Source organism: Rattus norvegicus, chromosome 16 (assembly GCF_036323735.1).
Source record: "Rattus norvegicus strain BN/NHsdMcwi chromosome 16, GRCr8, whole genome shotgun sequence".
Taxonomy (NCBI): Eukaryota; Metazoa; Chordata; class Mammalia; order Rodentia; family Muridae; genus Rattus; species Rattus norvegicus.
This window is the reverse complement of record NC_086034.1, coordinates 51,059,778-51,075,532: the sequence shown is the minus strand read 5'-3', so window position 1 is coordinate 51,075,532 and position 15,755 is coordinate 51,059,778. Positions and strand designations below refer to the sequence as shown.

Genomic DNA, 15,755 nt, shown 5'->3' with positions numbered 1-15,755 from the left:
ACTAAAGCAACTTGAGGAAGGAAAGGATTCGTTTGACTTAAGGTCACAGTCCATCAGAACAGAAGCAGAGACCGTGGAGGAACCCTGCCTGTGGGCTTGTTCCCAAGCTCCTGTCCTCTCTCATACAGTCCAGGCCAACCTTCCCAGGGATGGAAGGGGTCACAGGGATGGGTTGGGCCCTACCATTAATTAGCAACAAAGAACATGGCCCTGGGTCTCTCTAAGGGAGGCAGACCCTCAGGTAAGGTTCCCTCTTCCCAGGAGTGTCAAGCTGACCACTAAAGCTAACCATGACGCCACCTCAGCTTCATTTCCCACACTGCCCTGACGGTCACCCACGCATGTAAAGTGTCAGATAACATCATAGCAAGGCTGGAGCTGCCGTTCCCAAGGAAGAGCTATGAGAGAGAGGACACACTTCAGAAAAGGACATTTTAGGTCTGTGCATGAGCTCACTACTAAACTCACTGACTAAACATGACAAGGAGCTTGAGAACTGACAGGATAGAGAGCTACCAGATCCAGGCCACTTCTGGGTGACACATTTGCAAGGCAGACCCAGTCAGTCTGTGAGACTCTGGAAACTAAAATGACCCTAGAACAAAAGCCCAGAGAAGACAGGCGAGAGCTTGCCACTCGAGCCCAGTCAGATTCATCACCCACTAAAACAACCACTTTCTAAAAGTAAAATGCATAGTCTCTGAATACTCAAGTGCCCATGACTGGCCATCGAGGCAGCTCCTCGGCTGACGGCACTCGCCGCTCCTACAGACGGCTTGGGGTCCATTGCTGGCACCCACTGGCTGGCTCACAGGATTCCGGTTCCTCGTCCGCTCTTGCCCTCTTGTGGCTGCTGCCGGCAGTACAGGCTCGTGTGTGCACACAAACTCAGGCACAGCACATACACATAATACGTACACAAGTCTTTTTAGAAAAAAGAAAAGAAAGGTTACCTACTCTTCAAGGACAACGACTATTAATAAAGGCTAGTGACAGATACTGGGAAAAATCAAAGACTTCAGAGACACTGTCATAGCCACAGTCCACAAGGAAGAAGCAAAGCTACAAAATCAATAGAAAGACAAACAGAAAAGAATAGAAATAGAATAATTCTCTCCCCTACAAGACTTCAATATAAGAACTTCAATCACAGAAGAACTACTTGAATGCAAAACTAAGTCTTCATCCACGCAGAACAGCATCCACAGGCTGGAGAGATGGCTGGGGATTTAAGAGGACACAAGGTCCATCCCCACACTCACGACCTCCCTTTACCGCAGCTCCAGGGGATCTGACACCCTCTTCTGGCTTTCACAGTTATCTGCTCATATTTTTTTATCTAAATTTTTAAAAATAGAATTCAACATCTATATCCTTTTGTCAACATGTCTGACAAAGTTAAAAGGAAATTGGCATATTAAAACACAAAAATCTTTACTCAAGATGAGGGGAGAAAACACTAGTAAAAGGCTCTCGGATAGTTTATATTGGAATTATCAAGGACTGTAAATGGATGTGGAGCATATGTGAAGGTGTCTTCAGGGCCTGCACTGGCCACAGTCTTAGGGAGCACCTGAAGATCAGAAAATGAGAAAAGAAATAGCAATCACAAAAGAGAAAATAAGTTCTCAAATTAAATTTCATGGGATGAAAATACTCATAATTGCAAAATTAACAATATTTTGAAATATACATAGAGCTTTTACCAAGGTTGACCATATTTCAGAGCTAGAAGAGACACAGAGACACAGAGAGACAGACACATAGGACACAGAATGAATCACCATTAGAGAGGAAAACACTAGACAATACTCCTTATAAACAAAGATACAAATTCGACCCAGTACAAGCAAAGCACATTAAAAAGAAGGGATAAAGCAAGTCTCTATATTCGTGAGTTCTATTCACCAACCCGACCAATTATAAATGAAATACTATAGGGAGGCCAATGACAGACACTTTAGTAAACAGATTTGTCTGGTCACTGGCTGAACAAGAGAGCAGAGCGGCCATTTGCATCTCATTAGCATTATAAGTGATCCGAGATGGCTTTAAGCAGGCAGGAAGTAGTGTAGGTTATATTCCAGTACTGGCCCACTTTACCAAGGGTTAAGGCCAGGGGCAGTAGTACACACTTTTAATCCCAGTACTGTGGAGTCAGAGGCAAGCAAACTTCCAAGTAGGAGCCTACCCCACTCTACATAGTAAGTTCCGGGCCAGCCAAGGCTCTGCAGTGAATCTGTGTCTCTCTGTCTGTCTGTCTCTGTCTCTGTCGGTGTCCCACCCCATCCCCTCACAGCATAGGTGTGTGCATGGGAACTGGCCTTCTATATAGGGTCCTGTAGCCGAATCCCAGCAGACACTGAAAATATCTGTATATTTTATCAATCACTGTCTGTTTAACGAAAAACTGACTAATCCGATTGCTAATTTTGCCCTCCCCCATCAGAACACACATCTAAAGTTGCAGGGGATGTGGCTGAACAGTGAATATGTCTGCCTCATAAAGGAAGGGGAGAAGAGCAGAGTGGTAAGGAAGAGATCAAGCTTTCCCTATTGGAGGGACAGGGAGTCTCTACACAAAACCATGTGGTGACGAGAGAGTGTAACGTGAAGCTTAACCACATTGTCCACCACAGCCCTCAAACATTAAGGGGGCGGCGGGGAGCGGGGGAATGGGGTAAACAGCAAAGGAGACGGGAAGTGCCTTTCTGCAGAGCCAAGGCCAGCCAAAAGCTGAGCGGACTCGGCAGTTCAGCAGTTCAGCAGAGACGCTCTACCCTTGAAAGACTCAACAGTGTTCAGCTAATCCAACAAACTCAGGATTTTAAAATATAAATTGCTAAGATGCTTGCACCTACAATCTACACAGAAATATAAAAAAATTGTAATTTTTGAAAAATAATTTTAATAAAGAGCCAATTAAAGAATATACATCAACCCATTTCAAGACACAAAAGCCTTATAATTATGATTATATTCTATCAGTATAAGACAGACACACAGATGAGCTGAACAGAAGAGAGAACTCAGAAAGAGACAGGTGAACACTGTGTGGATTGAGTAAGAATGGCCACACCGAGTGTATATGTATATGAATGTAGGGTTCTCGATAGATGGGCTGTTAGAAAAGATTAGGAGGTGTGGCCTTGGTGGAGAAGGCGTGTCACTAGGGTGGGCCTTGGTTTCAAAGCCCATTCTAGGCCCAACTGGGCTCCTCCTCTGCCGCCATCTCGCAGATTGGATGTAATCTTTCAGTTACTGCTCAGGGTCAAGCCTGCCTGCCACCATGTCTCCTGCCATGATGATCATGGACTAACTCTGAAACAAAGCAAGCCTGCAATTAATGTTTCCTTTTACAGGCCACCTGTCACCAGAGCTAGAACAATAACTAAAGTGAACACCAACACATTTTAAGCATAGGTAACCCCTCTCTTAGGTAGACTATCCATACAAGAACTAGTTAAGGAGGGACAATGGCTCAGTGTGTGAATTGCTTGCCATGTAAGCACGAGATACTGGGTTCAGATCCTCAACGCCAGCACACAGAGTCGGGAATGGGGTGCTTCTATAATCCCAGTGCTTGGGGGCAGGGCAGATGCCAAGGGCTCCCCGGGCGGGGCAAGGCTGTGAGCTTCAGGTCAGCAAGTCGGACTTTAAAATAAAACAACACGAACAGCAACAAGAGAAGACACCTGATGCCAACCTCTGGCCTCTAACACTCATGTACAGAGATGTACGCACGCAGAAGCACGCATGGGTGAACACGCATGTGCACAGATGCACGAGACAAGACAAACACACTACAGAAAGAAAAGAAATGGTCTGGGATGAACAGGCTTCAATTTTACTTCACACCAAACTCAGACAGTACCTTGGCGTGGAGCAGCAATCTAAACTCTAAGAGCTTCATGAAATCTGCAATAAAAAGCAGACCACGTTACACCTTCTCCAAGGAAAACAGACTTCTTAGGACTCAAAAGGTAGGAGGCATTTTTAAAAATTAATTGGACTTTCAAAATCTTCAGCTCTTCAAACCTGCTGTAAGGAAACTGAAAAGAGAAGCCACAGAGCAGAAGAAAAAGGTTCACAAGAGTCTAACGTAGACAACAGAGTTCTAGCAACTCATTAACTGGACAAGTGACTAAAGACTTGGGGAAAATAACTTCTCCACACTCACAGAAATGTGTGCACACAGTCACACAGCCATGCAGACGAGTGCACTTAGAGGTGTTGGTTGGACTTCATTAGCCAGCAGGGCGATGCAAATGGAACCCACCCAAGGGTTTACTTCACACACACTGCACCAGCTTGAGCTTAGGATGAGAACACCACTAACTCTCTGAGAGGCTGAGGATGAACCTGAAAGGCACAGGTACTTTGCAGGACCATTCGGGTCCTTCACCTAAAAGGCACCCTATGTTCACGTGGCCCACACGTCTGGGGTCCTTACCTTGTACATGGTGGTGTCTGTCCACAAAAGGCAGCTCACAGTAGGTTCATTCACAACAGGCAAGCACAGACATCACCCCCAGACACAGGCACAATGCTGACACTACTCGGAAGCAGGAAGAAGCATATAGCACAGTTCTCAGTGTGAGTGGTCTAAATGTCATTCCTTAGGAAAAGGGGGAAAATTAATCTCCAGTAGCAGAGATTCCTGGGGGGGTGGCGAAAGGCTGATTGCCAAAGGCAAAGACAAAATTACTCTATGACTAGAAATGTCTTTGTTGTGACTAAGGTGGCAGCATATTTAAAATGTATGCATTGTGTATGTAAATTATATACAGAAGGGTTGATTCCATTGTACTACTGAGATTGTATTTAGAAAATGAAAACTTCTACATGAATTCAATAGAAATAACGATAAACAAAAACCTCTAATCTGAAAACCCCCAGAAACTAAAAACTTTGAGTAAATAACAAGTTATATCATATTCATGGTATCATCACAATAATCACTCTTCCAAATTTGCCTAGAGATAGTTATCAAACTTCCAACAGGCTCTTTTGGTAGAAACCAGCAAACTGACTCTGAAGTAAATCTACCTATACACACGATCGAAAGTCGCCGCTGGGCACTGGGAACTGTTCAAGAGTCAGAGGCCTTGTGCGCTGACTCACCAACGGCTCACGGTACGCAGGGCATTCTGGCCGGAGCACAGGGAAGCACAGCTCAACTGAATGAAGCAGTCACGCTGATGTCAAGCTACTCCAACCTAGGCTCTAAACCACTTCATGTGGACAATGAAGACACTGATAGCTCCAGAGCCACCTCACACACATGTGAGAGCACGGAAGGCCACCCAGCAGTCAGGGGAGACCTTACCACCTGCAGAGACTTCTCAGGCAGGACACAAACCCACCAGTCACGAAGAAAAGGGTGGTGTGGTGAGCTTCGTCAAAAAATGGATTTAAATTAAGGCTTTTTGTTAATTGTATTAAAGTATGTATATGGCGTGTCTTTGCGTGTGAGCACAGGACGCATGGTGTCTGCAGAAGTGTCACATCCCTGGAGTCGGGAGTTACAGACAGCTGTGAGGTGCCTGAGGGCAGCTCTGAGAACAGAGGTGGACACCTGCGCTCAGGAAAGTAAGGCACATTTATTTAAAAGGGAAATAAAAACTCCACCGCTCAAGATATGTACATTCAAGATTTGAAAACAAGTACTCGGTAAGCACATGCTTGATAAAGAACTCATGAACAGCACACACACACACACACACACACGCGCGCGCACACGAGAATTCCTAAAACTCCAAACAACCCAGTTTAAAAAATGAAACATTTCCGCAAAGAAGATATTCAAGTATCCAATAAACATAAGAGAGGACGTTTAACATCACTAATATTCAAGGAAATTCGAGTGAAAACTGCCAGGGTGTGACTTGCTCAGGCCCCCTTAGGATTCTTAGTCACCAGGAGGTAAATGACTTGATTAAGAGGATGCTGGGGGGAACAGGACTCTGGCAAACCGATGGCCAGTTGGTATGAAAAGCAGTGGAAACTCCTCAGTTAGAACCAGAGCTATGATCCAGGCAGCCTACACCGAGAATGTTCACGCCCATGCTGCCTGCAACACTGTTCTCAATAACTAAAGGGGGAAGAGGCCTAAAAGCCCATCCCCTGATACAGGAGCAACAGAAATGCGGGGTAAATCTATGCAGACCGTCACCAAGCTTACAACATAAGGACATCCTGCCCTGGACTACAAATGACTCGGGAATTTTAATCACAAATTTTTACTTCAAAAAAATAAATGAGTTGTCTAACAGAGTGAAGCTCCTTCTTAAACCAGCAAAAATGATGGCTGCCGTGAGCAACACCTGGGGACACAAAGGCTACTGGGCCACCGTTTCAGACTCGGAGAGATCTGCTGCACTCACAGCAGTGTGCAGAGCTAACACGGATGCACTGGACACGGAGGCCATGTCACTGAGCTGGGCTGCACGAGCCATGGAGTCCGTGCACAGCATTCACAGCCTGCACTCCAAGATAAAGAGGTGTACTTCTGCTTTTGTTACAGTTTAAAAAAACAAATCTTCTATAACAACGCTCACAAGTAGGCACCAAGTAGACACAATTTCAATGTCAGGATAGATTTTTAAATGAAATACTAGTAAGCAATAAAAAGTAATACATTGACATCGTGGATGAAAATAAGGGAGGCCACCGTTTGCCCACGAAATGTCTAAGTTTGGTGTACATTTTGAAACTAGTTTTTCTCATTAACACTGACTTTTAGAAAACTGTTCATGTTTTGAATGAGCTCCCTATTAAGTATGATTATGAAGTGCAGAAGGCGCTTCAGTTGCTCAGCTCCTTAGGCCGGGTTTGGACATTTATTCTGATGCCTGAGAGTACGTCACATGCACTCGGGGGCAGGGGTGACGGGTGAGCACCTCCGCGTCTCTAGGAACACAGCCCAGTTCCCTAAAAGGGCAGCAAGTACTCTTCCTGTTGAGCCATTCTCCCAGCGCAGGTCAGGGATTGGGTGGTGTTGTTGTTTAACTTTTTACTGATCCTTTGTGAATTTCACACCATACACCCCAACCTCACTCATCTCCCAGTTCCTCCATAACTCCACTCTGCCCCTGCAACATCTTCCCAAAAGAAAACAAAGAAGAAAAACAAACAAACAAACAAACAAAAACAAAATATCTTGCCATGGAAGCTGTTTGTGCCACAGTGCGTCACACAGTACACCCGTTTACCCAAACATCTTTACTTGCAAACGTTCATTGCAATGAGTCATTGCTTTGGTTCAAGGCCTCTGACTTCTGCTGCATTATCAATACTGGATCCTCACCAGGGCTCCTCCCAGATATCCTGTTGTTACCCTGTGTCATGGGATCCAGCAGTTCACTGATGGGGGGATGTTGGGGTCACTCCAGCAGTTCATTGATGGGGATGTTGGGGTCACTCCAGCAGTTCACTGATGGGGGGATGTTGGGGTCACTCCAGCAGTTCACTGATGGGGGGATGTTGGGGTCACTCCAGCAGTTCACTGATGGGGGATGTTGGGGTCACTCCAACAGTTCACTGATGGGGGATGTTGGGGTCACCTAAAAGCCCTAGATGTGAGCCTGGGCGGTAGCTGAGTTATTCAGCCCATCAGCTCTCTGCTCCTGTGGACCAGGGCCAGCTCTCCAGCACTGCCCCAGTAAGGTGCGGGGCCCACCTTCCTGCTCTCACACCCTTAAGGCCAGCCCTAACCCAGTGAGGTTCAGGGGCCCTCTCCTAAGTATAGCAGCCAGTGAGGGTTGGGGTCAGCTCTCCTGCCTGACACAGGTACCGAGGGGTGTATGTGCGGAGTCATCGCTCCCATGCTTGTACCCTCTGGGCCAGCTCATCCATGCCCTGAGCCCAAGGCCAGCTTTACCATGCTACCTAGGCAAGGGGGTGGGGGCACTCTCGGTGCCACAGCCAGTAAGGGGAAGGGGCATCTCTGTGTAGCCCTCCAACATCAACATGACCCCAGGTGGCAGGGACTTTAGCATGGCCTTTGGTGGTAACAGGGGCCTCGGACATCGACAGAGACCCCTGCTGCAGGGCCACTGACCCAAATACAGCCCTCAGTGTCAGCACAGGCCTGGACCTCCCCTCAGGTGGCAGTACAGGCCACTCACATCGGGCTGTCCCTCCCTCATCACCCTCTGGTCTCCAGTTCTTCTCCACAGTGAACAAACTGCTCTGCCTCTCTTTTTCTCCCGTCTCTCCACTACATGCTTGTTTGCTGGCTTGTGTCAGGGGATGGGCCTGTTTTTTAAAATATGTCAACTAAAAGAATCTACTTCCAGTGAGGCAAGGTGGCACAAGGAGGAGAAGGAAGGAGGAAGAGCTCTGTGAGTTTAAGGACAGCCCGGTCTACAAAGCAAATTCTAGTCAGGACTACTTAGTGAGACCCTGTCCTTTTAAAAAACAAACACCAGGCCCAACAGCATCCTTTTACAATAGACAAATTACTTCTAGAATAGACAAATTCAGCTATGGTGATGGAAATCTGAGCAATGTGGCAGTGAAGAAGGACTGGCTGGGGAGTACTAAGCTGTTAAGCTTTTCTTCTGGAGCTGAAGAGGTCCAGGAATGGAAGAGAACTCACTGCACTTTCAGAGGATCTGGGTTTGACTCCCAGAACCCACCTGGCGGCTCAAACCTCCTGGAACTCTAGCTCCATCTTCTGGACTCCCCTGCTCCTGCACGTCCATGGTGCACACACACTCAAGCAGGTTCACACACATACTTACAAATAAATTAATCTCTTAGGAGCCACTTCCTTCTGGTTGTAGTAAAAGTCTCAAAACTTTACAAGCATCATGCTACTTTCCAGGTAAACACAAACATCCTGCCCTATTGCCCACATCCACAGACACCCACTCACAAGGCAAAGGCAAGTGTGAGACGTGGCCCAAGACGCTTCAGTGCCAAGGCCAGGTCCTTCACGGCCAGCACTGAAGTGCTCTGCAGCGATATTATTAAGCAACCAAACATTCCTTGTCTCATTTTTTATCTAAATAAAGAGGAAATAATGCTGAAACTATACAATGTCGAAACACGACATATGTGTGGACAGCTGTTATGAAGAAATAATAACATTTGCTCCTGATAAACTACTTTGCAGGAGTGTCTTGAAGATTAATGAGGTAACAGGCAGTTCCTTCTCAGAAAGGAAACTCCTTGCTTCGGGTAACTGCAGTATCTCAGGGAATAGTATACTCACTGGGCCACTAAGCTACAATTATATATAAAGCAAAGTGGTAGGCTTAAAACTTAATGTTCTATAACAAGGTTTTATGTATTCAGATCATCTCTTTCTGAAGTATTACATATGCTTGAAATACACTTAAACCTTTAGGAAGAAATTAGCTTTTACTCAGTGAATTAGCTCTTCTTCCTGAGTCCAGATAAATCCGTAAGATGCAGTCACTGCCTCCAAGTGGCTAACAAGCTGGTGAGAACTCGTGACATGCAAACGCAAGTGCAAAATGACAATGCTTGCAAAATTCCCTGTGTGCCAAGTATTACAGTACAGTGTGGAGTGCCATGGGAAGCCTCCTGAGGCAGAAACATCTGAACATACCACGTCCCTGGTCATAAGAGAAGGCCCAGGGACTGCAGTGAGTTTGGAGCTGGAGGGACAAATTTAGCAGACAACAGACTAACAGAATAAACTGGTTACCACCCATGAAGGTCCACAGAATGAGAGAAGCAGAAAAACCATCCAGAAATCCCACAAGAAGGTATTGGGAAGGAAGGTCAGGCAAGAGAACACTGGAAGGAAACAGGCAAGTGCTGAAAAGATCCCACACAGTCCAGGAGCCACGGCGACAAATCAAAGAAGTCAAGACTACAGCGGGGGCCAGAGCTGTCACCATCTTGTGGTGCCTCAGGTGACCTCAGCAAGCGTGGACACTGAGAAAACGGGAAAAGGTGGAGGAGACAAAGTTCATGACGGCCATGGCTGTCAGGGACTGCATCTGTGAGGGATGCATGCATGTCAAATCTTTTGACATCTTAATACACAACAGTAGCATCTGTAAGATTTGCACTCAAGAAACACACAAGTCACGCACGCACACATGCCTCAGTGTCTAAGTAAGGAATGATTTGGCGCTGGGCCTCATTCACAGTTATCCTGGAGAGCATGTGAGCAGACAGATTGGACACACCTGGAAGGACAGTGTTGCGGGGCAGAAAGGAGTTTTCAGTGTCTATATATTAAGCCAGAAAAACATAAAACAAACACTAAAGTGCTGGTGTAGCAGCCAATGCTTTTAATCCCAGCAATCAGGATAAAGTATGGGCTTATGTCTGTGACTTTTGAGGCTAGCCTGGTCTAAATAACAAGTTCCGGGCTAGCCAGGGCCGCGTACGACTGTCTCAAACCTGGACAACTATTTGGCTTTTAGTTTCCCAGATAATACTTTGATGGAAAGAAAGCTAATTTTATTCATCTAAAGTATTACGAAACAAAATAGCTACTTCAGATACTCTAGTGAACTGTGTATTTGCAATTATATAAGGACGAAATATACTGTTGAAAATGACCTTAATTTTACCAAAATTAGTTCTGCCACTTGTAAAGAGTACAGCTTTTGATGTTTCATCAGTGATAAACCATAACTGTATATTAAACAGACAGACAGGTGATATGTATTATTAGTAGTATACAATACTACTCTAACAAGAAACTCTTACATAAAAAATACATAGTTGGGCTAAAGAGCTAACTTGGTGATTTTGAGCACTGACTGCTGCTCCAAAGGACCCAGGTTTGAGTTCTAGCCCCCCCTGGGCAGCTCACAGCCATCTTTAACTCTAGTTCCAGGGGCTTCAGTACTTTTTTCTGGACTCTCTGGGCAGCAGGCACTCGAATGGAACACGTATATAAAAATTTACTTGAAAATAAATAAGTAAAACTTTAAAACTCCATAAAATTAAAGCTAACTTTAACAAGACACATGGTTTAGCCTGCACAAGGTGCTGGAATCTAAGTATCAAATGTGCACACACATGTGTGCACACACATGATCTGTGTGAGCCCACATTTTCTTACAACAGACTTGGTACCTTGGAGTATCTGTTCCTTCTGCTCCTGAATCTCACCTCCCTGTAAGAATCTCATCTCCCTGTTAACATAAGTTATTTGGGGCCTCTCAAAAGGTGTATTATGTAGGGCTGAAGCAATGGCTTAGCAGTTAAGAGCACTTGTACAAGACCCAGGTTGGGTGTCAGTAACCACCTGGTGCTTCCCAACCATCCAAAGCTTCAGTTCCAGAGAAGTGGATGCCTTCTTCTGACCACTGGGCCACCTATACACATATGATGCATACACACACACAGTAAGTAAAATCATATATTTTAAAGAATGCATCACATACCTACACAGGGCACTACAAACTATTGCTGGCGGGTATTGATATAATCCTAAAGATATCACACAGTACTGTCCGTATATCTTTTGATGGCTATTGACTAATTATGGGTTCCCTCAAATCTCTGAAACAATTTTAAGTGAAATAAAATGAATCATCCTGATTTCTGAGTACTACAATTTGAATAACCTTTTAAAGGGCTCAATAAAGCAACAAAATTCATACAAACATGCAGCCACATAGAACAATGGATGAAAATATACTACAGGCATGACTGTTGGAAAGTGCATCGCCAGGTAGTGGCGCACGCCTTTGCCCTTAGTCCCAGGGCTCGGGAAAGCAAAGGCAGACAGATCTCAGAGTCTGAGGACAGCCTGGTCACAGAGCCAGTTCTCGGAAGCCAGGGGACGAAGAGAAACCCTCTCACAAAAACAAACAAAAAAGAAACAAAACAACAACCCAAGAAGTGTATGACTGGAGGTTAAAGAGGAGGTTCAGCGGCGGTGACAGCCTCACTGCACATGCACAGGACAGAGGTTTGGTTACCAGCATCTCAGAGGGCTCGTGACTGCCCATAACTCCAGATCCTGAGGATCTTGGGATCAGACGCCCTCTTCTGAACCCCACAGGTGACTGCACCCACACGCATATGTCCACACACAGGCACCTTTTTTTTTTTTTTTTTAAGTCTTTATATAAGAAGTTCACAGCCGTGGCAATTCTCTGCCTTAGCCATTCCCAGGCAGACCTAAAAGCTATGAAAGCAAGAGCCCCTCCCCAACAAGCCAGAAGCCACTGAGCACACAAAGGAAAGAAGGAATGGGGTTGGTGGCTTCCCAACAGCTATGCTGACTGCAGAACCACGGATGGGTGCACCTGCCCAGGCACCCAGGCTACACTAGGTCGGACTTTAGAACACACAGTGCTATGTCCTACTCTTTTCAGGACGAGCACAAGAGAACGGCAATCAGGAGGCTCGGGGTCACAGAGAGAAGAACTAATGGTAGAGATACAGCCCCGCTGAGCTACAGAGGGTTATAGTCTCATCGTGTGCCCAGCAGGCCAGACACACTCTTTCTTCTGACATCATGCCAAGTTCCTCATATACACCCCCAAGTACTTCAGTGGGCCCTGGAGCTGAGTGCTAGACATTAAGAAAACAGGAGTTTAAAATAAGGAGATTTACTTTGTAAAACATTCAGCCTTTTGTAGGACTGCCTACAGATTTTTAGATCTGTTTTCTAATATATTTATTTCACCAAAAGGACAACTTACTGTTGATGTGATCGATGTAGTAGGCACCAATCTGAGGGTCAAACCCTGCTTCCCATCCCCACGGCAGCTCATCCCCGACACAATCAGCGAAGGACAGCGGCTTCGTTAACCTACAGCAAACCAGAAGAGGCACACTGTGATTTATTTGTTCATCAAACCAGACATGTCAAAAGTCAGTTCCCTGAGGCTGGAGAGATGGCTCGGTGGTTAAGAGTATTATCTCTTCTTCCAGAGAACCTGAGTTCAATTCCCAAGAACCACAGTGGCTCACAAGCATCTGCATTGGGATCTGATGCCCTCTTCTGGCATGCAGGTGTACATGCAGATACACTCATACATTAAATATTTATACAAGTCAGCATCCTAACCAAGATTTAAACATCTAAGTTGCATTTTTTCTAGTTCTTGATTGTTCCTAGAATTTGCATTATTGCATCAGAAATTTATTTTAAATACTAATTGTGAGTGTGCATGTGTGTGCACATGTGTATTCAGGTTGGTGTGGGGGTCAGATGCCCTGGAACTAGACTTATATACGGACAGTTGTGAACCAAAGGACACTGGTGCTGGGATCCAAACTCTGGTTCTCTGCAAGGGCAGCAAGTGCTTTTAACCTCTGAGCTGTCTCATTTTGTCACAAAAAATTTTGACATTTTTGACAAAATAACAGAAGCGAATATCCAAAAAAATATACAATAAATCGTTCCTAACACTGAAAGACAAGCAGGCCACCTACAGTCACAGAAACCAAGCTGGGAGTGAGGAGAGCTGGGACCTAGCCGGAATCTGGGAGCGATTCAGAGGGCCTAAGGAAAACAAACTTCCCCCGGAGTCAAATGCTCACTCTAGAGATGATGACGACACCAGCACCTCTGGGACAGAAATGTGCACCGAGAGGCTGAGGAGACGGCTCCATGGATGGACAAAGCTGTGAGGTTCAGACCCTTGGCACCCACACAGAGACTGAGTGGGTGTGCACCTGCAATCCTCACACAGGAGAGAGGGATGCCCAGGAAAGTGGGCTAGTGCAGCGGGCGAGCTTCAGGTTCAATGAGACCCTGCTTCAGTAAATTAAATCAAAGACAACCGAAGACTTCCGGCCTTTCCATGAGTGCGTGTAAGTACACGCACACTCGTGTTGTGTGTGTGTGTGTGTGTGTGTGTGTGTGTGTGTGTGGTGTATGGGGGGTGAAGGAGACTGACCGACTACTTACTCTCTTTATACATATGTCTCAGGCTATCCTAGTTTCAAGTTTGGATGCTCTGGCTGATTTACACGTTTAAGTCTGACTTCTACTAAAAATTCTTCCTGGGAGGAAGGACACACATCTGATAGAACCATGTACGTCCAGATTTTTCTCTTAAGAGGACTTTCCCAAGACACACTCTCTTTAAGACTAACTGTCTCATTACCTCTGTCCTTACATGACGGGGAAACGGCATGGCCTGTCAGCAGCACACAGGTTTAGACATCACTTCTGATTGACTTTTCCCATCACATCCCTCACTTTGCTTCAGGGATTTGCCTTGGCTGCTCATGCAGCCATGGTGGCTGCTGTTGCAGGTTAGGGTTGTCCTGCTGCAGGGAAGCCACCGCCAGGCACCGTCCCTGCTGACCAAGTGTGGCTTCACGGCACTGGTGTGGCTCTCACCTGTGAAATCAGCCACGATCCCTTCTCCCTGTGCTGAGGAGAAGCAATTATCTCTACAGACCACTTCCCAGATCATGTCGTCCATTAGAAGAGCCAAGTTCTAGTCTACTCCTCAGGGAAGTGACCTGAGCATTCCCAACTATGACGACCTTGCAGGGACAGGAACCCTACCTGCCACCTCTTCACTTACCTTCCCCGTGGCTTCAACTCTGGACATGGCTCTGAGAGCTCTGGTCTTTGAGTCACACACTGTCCATTCTGAGGGCAACCAGCTCTAACAGACCCAAGCTGTGAACCTTCCTAGCTGGGCATCTCTCTCCCTCCTTGGTTTCTCTCTCTGAAGGTGGTAATCCCTCCTAATCCACATGCCCTTCCGGCAACTTCTACCTGCCCTAGGATTCATGTGAAGACAGAAAGGGACTGCACAGGAACACCCTTGAGGCCATTGTAAGTGGTTACTGATACAACTGACATGAATCCTCCCATTTACTCCTAAGTGGCACTAAGGTGCATCCCGAAACCTCGTGCTATTGAACTGTGCCGCCAGGACCAGCTGTATCAACGGAAACACATGTCTCGCACTCTAGGGTAGCTCTACAAACTCTGGATCCTAGCAACGTATATGAGCTCCAGGTAGTTCTACTGCAGATTACAGTTCTGGAGCCTCTAACCTGAATTTCCCCAAAAGGGACAGGGGAGAGAGTAAATTTAACTGTACTAGTTAGCTTTATGCCAACTTGACACAAAGCTGGATTCATTTGGGAAGATAAAGCCTTGATTGGTTTGCTGGCACGCCTGTGGTGCATTTTCTTGACTGATGGTTGATGTGGAAGGGACCGGTCCACCCCTGGGCAGTTGGCCCAGGGCACTGCAAGAAAACACACTGAGCCAACCATGAGGAGCAAGCCGGTAGGCAGCATGGCCTCTGCATCAGCTCCTGCCGCCAGGTTCCTTCCCTGCTTGAGTCCCTGTCCTGACTTCCTTCAGTGATGGACTGAGATCAGGAAATGGAAGCTGAAATCAACCCTTTCTCCTCAACTGTCTTGCTCCTGGTATTTTAATTCCCGAAACAGAACTCTAACTAAAACTGCTGGACAGTGCATGGCCTGGTAAGCGGTAAACCTCTAAATCTGTTCACCGAGTTAAATGAATCTCAGAGAGGTTAAAAGAGTGTGTTCAAATGCAACCATTTGCCAAGTTTACTGTGAATTCGTCAAGAAAGCCTCAACACCATTTGAGTTATAGAAAAAAATCCTAGTTTTACAATTGTACTCAAAATCTACCTCATGCCAATGAGCTGCCCAGAAAAATATTTTTCTTTTGATAAAGGAATTACAAACAATATCAAAAATTCTAGTGCCAAAGAAAGTGACCTTGTGTACACCCACCAGCCTAAGAATGCCTGTCTGACCTGTGCACGGCTGTCTGCCCAGGAGCGACTGAACTGTTGTTG

At 46.0% G+C, this 15,755-nt stretch overlaps 1 protein-coding gene across 2 annotated transcripts in view; it reads right to left on the bottom strand.

The window, feature by feature from the left end:
- The window catches only part of Wwc2 (WW and C2 domain containing 2), a 163,434-nt gene that overhangs the window by 78,997 nt on the left and 68,682 nt on the right, over positions 1–15,755 (bottom strand). The window contains exon 2 of one of the 2 annotated variants that reach the window (NM_001109111.1): positions 12,651–12,760. In NM_001109111.1, coding sequence (NP_001102581.1) covers positions 12,651–12,760 — 110 coding nt within the window. Of the gene's footprint in view, positions 1–12,650; positions 12,761–15,755 lie in introns of those variants that run through there. The other variant, XM_063275643.1, reaches the window with a different exon arrangement.